The 10,298-nt window shown below is 37.3% G+C and overlaps 2 protein-coding genes across 4 annotated transcripts in view; one reads left to right on the top strand and one right to left on the bottom strand.

Annotated features, from left to right (window-relative positions):
* pnhd (pinhead) overlaps positions 1 to 7,877 on the bottom strand; it is a 21,180-nt gene extending 13,303 nt beyond the window's left edge. Inside the window, exons 1-2 of one of the 3 annotated variants that reach the window (XM_079612874.1) lie at positions 3,844 to 3,865; positions 3,587 to 3,678 (exon numbers count right to left, since the gene is read on the bottom strand). The gene's annotated coding sequence lies outside the window, so the exon portion shown is untranslated. Of the gene's footprint in view, positions 1 to 3,586; positions 3,679 to 3,843; positions 3,866 to 7,751 lie in introns of those variants that run through there. The other 2 variants (XM_079612873.1, XM_079612875.1) reach the window with 2 other exon arrangements.
* Positions 601 to 8,271, top strand: LOC306998647 (serine/threonine-protein kinase NIM1-like). Its single transcript, XM_079612871.1, has 4 exons — positions 601 to 941; positions 3,621 to 3,938; positions 5,797 to 6,065; positions 7,200 to 8,271. The coding sequence occupies exons 1-4, from the start codon at positions 872 to 874 to the stop codon at positions 7,959 to 7,961; spliced, it is 1,419 nt and encodes a 472-aa protein (XP_079468997.1). The 5' UTR covers positions 601 to 871; the 3' UTR covers positions 7,962 to 8,271.
* Positions 8,272 to 10,298: the final 2,027 nt, after the last annotated feature.

Genomic DNA, 10,298 nt, shown 5'->3' with positions numbered 1-10,298 from the left:
AAACACTAAGTGATAGCCACCACTCAGAACACACGAGAAACCGTGCAGAAAACCATGGCAACCACCTATAAACAACTTAGAACATTCTATCAACCATGTACCACTGTAGCAACTGTATAGCAACGCCCTAGCAACCACCTGTTAAATGTTGTAGCAAAAACCATAAAAACACCTATAAACACCATAGAACACCATAGCAACCACTTAGAACACACTATCAACTGCATAGAAACGACCCTAGCAACCACTAAGTGATAGCCACCACTCAGAACACATTAGCAACCATGCAGAAATCCATGGCAACCACCTATAAACAACTTAGAACATTCTATCAACCATGTAACACTGTAGCAACTGCATAGCAACGCCCTAGCAACCACCAAACAATATTGTAGCAACCGCTCAGAACATCTTGGCAACCACATAGCAGTTTAAAGGTGCAAAACTAGTTTTAAAAAAATGGAGTCAGACACACAAACCTAGACACCAGACACACTTGCACGTGCATTGAGTGACAGACAGCTGGACGCTGTAATCCCACGGCTGGAGGGGTCAGAGGTGGGTCACCTGTCTGTAGGTGAGTGTGTGAGACAGGATTACACACACATGATCCAGCATTACAGAGAGGGAACGGCACTCTGCGTGACCGGAGCGAGTGGACCATGTCTGTCAAGACTCAAAACAGCAGAACGATGGAAGATTCAAGTTCACTTTAATGAATAATACTATAGTTTGGTGATCTGCAGACATATGATAAACAAAAGTGGGATCTCATGGACTTCTGGCAAACTGAACTTTACATGGACAGATCTAGGTAAACTGAAGACACACTGGGACTGACACTGTGAGGAGAAACCAGAAGACGCAGAGGATGTTTTTAAATAAGAAGAGCGGCACTTTACCTCCCAAAAATGGGGAAAATGGGAGAGCACAGATTATGTGTGAGTTTGAAAACTATTTTAAATCCTGAATGGTTTTATTTGGGTTTCACAGGTTTCTCTTTTATAGCTTGGGAAACTTCATGGCGTTCTCAGATGTTCTTTAGTATAAAAAAAAATTAATGCAAAAGACCGTTATGTATCTATAAATGTATATAGCATAGCTCATTTGATGAGAAATGTTTGAGTTAATATTGAGATCTCCACATAGGCAAGAAAATCTCACATTAGATATTTTGTGGATTTTTTTTTTAACATCACGAGATTAAATGGCGACGTTTACTGAAGTCTTCTTCATCTCAGATGTTTCTCTTGAGAAAAAATATCTCAAACTGTGCTCAGATCTCATTACGAACTCAAACGTTTCTTATACAGTTCTCTCTGGGTCTGTTTTTATTTCTCACTAGGAATTTTATGGAAAGCATCAAAGGAAAAGTTGATACTTAAAGGGATGGTTTGGAGTAAAATCAACCTAGGGTCCTTTGCACCATGACCTCAAGCCAAACACCCCCCAGAAGCTTTTTTTTCCCTTGGTCGAACATTATTAATGTTAGAGCTTATTTAGAGATATCAGCCTTAGTGCAGGTGGATTTGAATGTTGTATCTCATAAATTACCCCACTAATAATGCCGGGAATGGTACCAAACTTCTACAGTAGTACAAATAGGTTCTGTACTCATAAAACGAGGTATTGTAAAGTTTGTAAGTACATCAGGAGTTTATTTGAATAACACTTGCCTGATGGCTTAGGGCCGTTACATAGTCAACGCATCGGTACGCATACGCATACGCGTCCGCAAGGCTAGGCATCGCTACAGCCGCCATTATGCGAGTTTTTGATACGCGACGCGCCGATGAACGCAATACTGTGCGTTGTCGTGGGGTCGACATTGCAAGTATTGTAGCGCAAAGTCACTGCAAGTCTTTGCGAAGCTCCAATCGGGTTGCAGTGATTTTGGTGAGTGTCCGGGAGAAAGCGGACGACTTGTGAAAGCAATTGATAAAATTTTTGACATCCTAAAGTACTGGAAATGTCTCTCCTCGTCCAGGCTTCGCATGGGAAGCACCAGAGACACAAACTCCCCATCCTGATCTCGCGTCACTTGCTCTCGTTGACTATGTTACTGCCCTTATGCTACCGCTAACCCGGACGTCGAGGTCACTTCCGTGATTTGGGAAAAGCCTGTAACTTAAAAGTCCTTTGCAAAACTCACAAGTGCTTACACTACATCCTTATGCATCGCTTTCTGCCAGGACTGATACGGGCTTTTCCAAAATCAATGAAAAATTCTGTGAACATTATATTTTACACATTAACTGAAGAGCAAAAACTTAGGAGGGTAGTGCAAAAACTTTGTCCTTGAACTTTCAGGACACAGGATCTTATTACAGGACAGGACGTAATTATTCTCCGAATAGGAGACCTCTTACATGAATGGTGAGCTCCCAGCACATAACTTAAACTTATTTAAATACAATAGAGTAACATAAACTTGAGAATAATCATATAAATAAGAGTAACTTAGAGCTTCAATCAAATTGAGAAATATAAACAAAAATGTGTACTGCTAGAGTCCAGTCCTGTTGGCTGCAAAGTCATCAACCAAAATTAATTTGGGAATATTGGCATTTTTGTTTAGAAAAAGGAGTTGATCCGAAATTTACTCACACTTTAGATTTGAAAGAAGACGGAGCGTCGTGTACAACCGGTTGTGATGGTGAAGCCATTTTCATTTGAATTTCCTGTGTTTTTTTTGTGTGTGTTTTTTTTATTAGGATCCCCATTAGCTGATGCAACAAAATGCATCCGCTACTCTTCCTGGGGTCCACACAAAACACATAACAATAATAAAAAAAACTAATTCTCATGAAATACAAATACACATATATACATACACATATACACACATACACATACGATATACTCTATCTACTAATATAGGCTAAGCTAACATAAAAAAATCCTTTATTTGTTTTTTAAAACCAATATTATTTTTTAACAAAAGAGTTTTAACAATATGAGTTCCATTCAACCATAGCTCCATACAACACTGTACGTTGTTTTGCAAGACAACAAAGACCGCAAAAAGCGCCACCTTGTGGATGTAATACGCAAATGTAAATGATCAGAGTAAACTCTGAGAAAACCAATGGAGAAAACCTGAAAGTAAAACAGATAATTTTATAATGAAAGATTGCAATACTTTGCGCTACTGTATCGATATAATTGCGTGCGCAAAATATCACGATACTGAACAGAATCGAATTTTTTCCCCCATCGCTAATTATTATTGGGGTAATTTACGAGATACAACCTTGGATCCATTAGCGCCTGCACTAAGCCATCCGGCTGATATCTCTATATGAATAAGCTCTAACTTTAATAATGTTCGACCAAGGGGAAAAAAAGCTTTTTTGGGGGGGTGTTTGGCTCGAGGTCATGGTGCAAAGGACCCTAGGTTAAAATTACTCCGAACCATCCCTTTAAATGAAACATAAATATTAAGATATAAAATATTATGCTGATTCTGAGCACATTTTGAGATGTTGAGATCTCTTCTGAAATGGGGGATTACTGCGATCTTTTTCTCAGGAGAAGCATAGAAGAATAAAGGCGACTACTACAGCAAAATTGCATTGATTTCCACCTGAGAAATGAAAGATATCTCTTTCTCTGTACAGGGCAGGTGGCCAAGCAGACGATGCCGTCCCACCACAAAGAGCTCGTGCCTCAGCTGGCCTGGATGGAGGTCGCACACATAACGGAGAAGAAGAAGAAGACAAGAGGTCGAGCACTGGGCAGAAAACATGCATCCGTGAGCCCAGAGGTCATCGTGAAGCAGACGCTCTTCGAGAGAGCCGTCTATGACCTCGGACACGAGGAGAAGCTCGTGGATGACCTGACCTTCGGCAGACGGGTCGGCTTCTACGAGCTGCACGGGGAAATCGGCAGCGGGAACTTCGCTCAGGTCAAACTCGGCATTCACCACCTGACCAAAGGTGAGAGACGGCACTTTCTGAGAAAAATTTTTCCAGTTTTAAATGTCGCTGCATTTAAATATGCACACAAGATATCTAAACTTGCCCTAAAACAATCTTGAGTTATGGATGAGGAGTGATTATGTGTTCATCACGTGTATGTGTGTGTGCGGGGGGGGGGGGGGGGTTTAATAATCTAAACCTAGATTATTAAACCTAATCTAGGTTTAATCTAACCTAGATTAAATCTAGGTTAATCCAGAAGATTATAATTAATCTCTTTCAGGATGTGTTCACTTCTATAAACCCCAAGACACCCGCTTTAATGTCTTCTTTTAATAAGTGTCGACATGTGAATGCCAGCTCACCTGTTCAGGAACAAAAGAGATCAACGGGTCAGATCATTTCATTACTTAATTATTGTGCACACATCTATTCATTTATTTAAAGAGTCTATAGAATTCAGAAACTCTTGTTATAAGCGACACCGGTGATGAAAGATGAGGCGCTTAAAATTACTGTTATGATCGTTTGATTATAAAGTATATTTGAGACTATAGGCTGAATAGATCTGACTATGTGAGACTATAGTTTGAATTAATGCCTTTTCTTTGCATGACACATTGACATTGCAGTACAGATTGATAGACAAACTAGGAAGTCGGGAAGGTGTCTTTTTTTGTTTTTTTTTTCGCTACAAGCTGTTCACACATTGCCAATAAAAAGTGGTTAATACATGAAAATTCTTACATATAGCCCCTTTAAAAAAGTAAAAATATTAAAAACACCTCTTCTATGATGAAAGTTCCTAATTAAAATGTATATTATATTATATTAGTAAACTTCTTAAGGTGTTAGATAAATGTTTCAATGAAGTCAAAATGTTTTTGTTTTTTACTGAATTGAATTTTTTAATTCAGTGAACCTGCTTATCGTTAGATTTTTAAAATTATTATTATTATTATTATTAAAATAATGATTGAAATGTGTATTCAAGATTTAATAAAAACACATTACTTCTTTTTACTTGTTTGTACCAATTTACATTTTTACAGTCATTAAATCGAGACTAATGTAAAAAAAATTCAAAAAAGGCCGAAACTTGCGCTCATGAACTTATAAATATGTGACCCTGGACCACAAAACCAGTCACATGGGTCAATTTTTAAATTTTTTTAGATTATACATAATATGAAAGCGGAATAAATAAGCTTTCCATTGATGTATGGTTTGTTATGATAGGACAATACTTGGTCGAGATACAACTATTGAAAATCTGGAATCTGAGGGAGCAAAAAAATGTAAACATTGAGAAAATCTCCTTTAAAGTTGTGCATTTATGTTCACGATTGTGCAGCATTCACTCACAAAAATACATGTTTTATATATTTACGGTAGGAAATTTACTAAATATCTTCATGGAACATGATCTTTATTTAATATCCTCATGATTTTTGGCATAAAAGAAAAATCAAGAATTTTGACCCGTACAGTGTATTGTTGGCTATTGCCACAAATATACCCGTGCGTCATGTGACTGGTTTTGTGATCCAGGGTCACATATGCAAAACTAATTTTTTTGCCTTATTGTCGCTGCTTTATAGCTGAATTGAACTTATTCCAGAATTGATGAACTTTACACAGTTATTGAATGCAACTAAATCACATTCAGAACAGCTGAACAATGACACTATTGTCTTTATAGAGCTGCTTTACAGCAGAACTGAACTCTTGAATACATAATTGTCCTGTGTATCACTGTAAAGCTGCTTTGAAACAACCTGTATTGTATAAAGCACTCTAGAAATACGTCTGACTTGACTTGATGTGACACCGGCGGTGCATTTTCTCCCCTCTCTCTTTTATTCGTCTCTCTCAGAAAGGGTTGCTGTGAAGATCCTGGATAAGCTGCGTTTGGACAAGCGCTCGCAGGGGTTGTTCCCGTCGGAGATCCTCAGCATGGAGAGACTCTCGCACCCCAACATCGTGCGTCTGTATGAGGTGGTGGAGACGTTTCGCAGGCTTCATCTGGTGATGGAGTACGCAGCTGGAGGAGAACTGTTCTCCAGGATCGCCACCAGAGGACGCTTGTCTGATCTGGAGAGCAAACTGGTCTTCTCTCAGATACTGTCTGCTGTGAAACACATGGTGAGAGCACATGTGCTAGTGTTCAACCTTTTATATTTTGCGATTAAACGTTAAAGAGGTTAAACTTGATTTATTTTAACTAACTTTATTTTTTAAGTCTAGGGCTGTATGTATTGTACTATAATTGTGCAGCCCTACAAACAGGCAGCTATTTCCGTCATGGAATAAAAACATTTAAAAGATAATTGCGGAAAAAAATATTCTCGCAACTGCAAGTTTATATCTTGCAATTCTTAACTTTTTCTCGTAATTGCAAGTTTATATCTCACAATTCTGACTTATTTTCGTGCAATTGAGAGTTTATATCTTGTAATTGTGACTTTTTTTTCTCTCCAAATTCTGACTTTTTTCTCACAATTGCAAGTTTATATCTTGCAATTCTGACTTCTCGCAATTGCAAGTTTATATCGCAATTATTACTTTTTCTCGCAATTGCAAGTTTATATCTTGCAATTTTGACTTTTTATTCTTGCAATTCTTACCTTTTTCTGGTAATTGCAAGTTTATATCTCGCGACTTCTTTTCTTGCAATTGAGAGTTTATATCTTGTAATTCTGACTTTTTTTCTCTCGCAATTCTGTCTTTTTTCGCGTAATTGCAAGTTTATATCTCGCAATTCTGACTTTTTTTCTCGCAATTTTGACTTTTTTTCTCGCAATTCTGTCTTTTGTCTCGCAATTGCGAGTTTATGTCTTGCAATTCTGACTTTTTTCTCACAATTCTGACTTTTTTTCTCGCAATTCAGAATTTATGATTTAAAATAAAATAAAGGTATTTGCGAGCTTTTTTCTCAGAATTATAAACTTGCAATTGCTAGCAATTATGACTCTATTACTAGCAATTGCAAGTTTATAATTCTGAGAAAAAAGCTCGCAAATACCTTTATTTTATTTTATTAATTGGTGGAAACAAGCTACCATAAGCATCAAACCTGGAGCTTTTTTTTAATTGTATTTTAAAAAACAAAAAATCTATTAACCCCCCCCCAATCGTGCAGCACTACTGTACACTGCCTATTTTTTAAATAAAATATGTGAATCCAAAGATATAACTAATATTAGAGAGACCAAATGTAAAAGCAGGCTATGAGAAAACCGCACAACTGATCCAGCAGTTTTCTTTCTTCATCTTCAGCATGACAACAACATCATCCACCGCGACCTGAAGGCTGAGAATATCTTCTACACCACCACATATTGCATCAAGGTTGGCGACTTTGGTTTCAGCGCCGAATGCAAACCCACCGATATCCTCACCACCTTCTGCGGCTCTCCGCCCTACGCGGCCCCTGAACTCTTTCGGGACAGGGGTTACATCGGACCTCTGGTGGACATTTGGGCTCTGGGAATCCTGCTGTACTTCATGGTGACGGCCACGTTCCCCTTTAACGGCTCCAGCCTGAGAAGACTGCGCTTCAGTATCCTCAGGGGTTCCTACGCCATTCCCGATTACGTCCCTGAGGTCTGCCAGTGTGTTATTAAGGGAACGCTGAGGCTCGTTCCCGCAGACCGCATTTCCCTGTCGCAGATCATGTCCAGTGCGTGGCTAAGGGGAATTGAGTATCCACAAGCGTACCCACCTGCTTTTCCCACACCTGCGCATCTGGCCAACCCGTCAAAAACACTTTCCAGTGATGAACGGTCGGTCAAGCTCGAGCTGGAGGAGCTGGGCATCACCGAAACTCACCTGAGGAACAGTGTGGTGTTGGACTGCCGTAGCCCGCTGACAGGGATTTACCGGATCCTTCTGCACCGAAACCAGAGGAGCGGATCCGGAGAATCCACGGGATTCACAACTCTCTGTCACTCCAACACACGCCTCGGCAGGAGATGCTGGTCTCACCCCACAACCATCCACAGGAAAGAAGAGCAGTCCGCTTTCTGTGCCATCCTATAGACAACATGAAGAGAAAGATGATTGATTAGTTAGGTCTGATTTTGTTGTTGAACATTTTAAAGTCTTAATGAGCTATTTATGTGTTTAAGTGTTCATTAATTGCAAGCCAAGCAAAATTAATACACTTTAATTAGTGCATGGCAATGATTAATCACATCCAAAATAAAAGATTGTGTTTACATAATAGATGTGTGTATAATTATTTTGTATATATGAATACAAACACATGCATGTATATATTTAAGATCAATTAAAATGTGTTAATAATATATGAAATATTTATATTTATATATAATATAAATTATGTATATATATAGCCTACAGTATATATACATGCAAATATTTCTTCAATATATACATGCATGCGTGTGTACTTATATATACAACATAATTATACACACATATATATTATGTAAACACCTATTTTTATTTTGGATGGGATTAATCGTTTCCCAGTTTTACTGTATATAATTTTATACTTTTTCAATCACCATTTATCATTTACTGTAAAAATTGTATTACTTGATTAATAAATATGCTTCTATATTCCATAAATCTTCATACCTTATAACTTATGAATATTTTATCTTTAAAAAAGGGGGAAAATATAGCGTAAAGGACACACAATTCGAGTCGTATTAATGCATTGCTTAATTTTTTTAAAACATCAAATAATAAGAAATTTAGGGCTGCATAACGATTAATCGAAACTAATCGTTTGCAGAATAAAAGTTTTTGTTTACATCATTTATGTGTGTGTACTGTGTAAAATAATTATGTATTTATAAATACACACACATGCATGTATATATTTAAAAAATATTTACATGTTTATATAATTTTTTATATTTAAATATAATTTATATTATATATAATTATAAATACTTAATATATAAATATATATTTTTGCTTAAAATTATACATGCATGTTTGTGTATTTATATATTCATAATTATTATACACAGCACACACACATATATGATGTAAACAAAAACTTTTATTCTGCAAACGATTAGTTGCGATTAATCGTTATGCAGCCCTAAAGAAATTATATTAAAAATAATAATATTCAAGACAAAACATTAGCTTCATCAAAGGGTAGGCAATTTTTTTCATAAACACTTTTTGTTAAACTGATTTAAACTCGCAATCAATAATAGAAGATGTCTAAATATTAAAACATGTACATATACCTTCTGTGGAAGTCTTGTTGGGACCAATGTTCATCCAATCATTGCATTCATCTGTCCGAACACAATATATAGGCTAATGTCCTACCAGCCTGTCAGCTGTCAACATATGTATTTCCACAGTTCCTCGCACCTGCTCGTGTCGCGCAGACATAGGCTAGGTGTAACGTTACCTTAAGGCCATGCAGAGTTAGACAGAGGTCAGTCACCGAGCGCCACAAACAAACAGCAGCCGCTTTTACAGTTCCTCCTGAACCAAAACAACGAGCTTTTGCTGCGTCACGCCATGTCATATCTGTAATTACGAGATCGCAACTCGTGACGATCTACTGGGAGCTGTTCACGTCCTCAGACTCAGATTTATGAATCTTCAGCGGTCAGGTGGTACAAGTCAACACTCTGTGAGTTGTTTACATTCCTTATTATTGTAATGTTATGTGCTTTGAGACATGAGGTAGTTTAACGCCATCTCTCGTGACACTTTGCAAACTGCTCTGGCTGTGCGTGCGCGTTCATGTGTTTTGTAGGCGTGGCTTTGGAGACGCTCTAAAGGGAGGGTGGGATCTCATGCTTTTAAAGCTAACTTGCCCAGTTTAAATGGTGCAATATTGATAACTAAAACTATTAAAAATCATCAGTTGAAATAAAATAAAATATGAATGTTAGATTAAAAAAAAGCTATGAAATTAGAAAAGTTACGTTGGAAACGAACTCAAAGTTGAAATACTAAAATGACCAAAAACTAAAAAAAATCAAAATCAAAATGAATTACTGTTTTTCTCAGTCGCTTTGGTGCATTTCTCACATCACTATTTACATTTGCACAACAGTTAATGCAGTTCTCAAAACAATTAGTACAAACTGCAAAACCTAGTTGATAACCTGCAAAAGCGTGTCACTTGCTCAAAATGGATCGCTCATTCCTCAAAAGCAAGTATTCATGTCAATGAAAGTGTCAGTGTCATCAAGATGAAAAGTCTTGACACCATTGCTTATGAACAAGATAGTCAAATGGCTTTGTCATGTTTTCATTATGACAGTTTACTCTGTAAATGTTTTCCAATGCAAAAAAGTCAGATATTGTTGACACTACCTGAAAATGCTCAAGACAGCATTATATACTATTTGCACAGCCATCTGAAAAATA

This window comes from Phoxinus phoxinus (genome assembly GCF_949152265.1).
Source record: "Phoxinus phoxinus genome assembly, chromosome: 5".
Lineage (NCBI taxonomy): Eukaryota > Metazoa > Chordata > Actinopteri > Cypriniformes > Leuciscidae > Phoxinus > Phoxinus phoxinus.
This window is presented reverse-complemented; position numbering and strand designations above follow the sequence as displayed.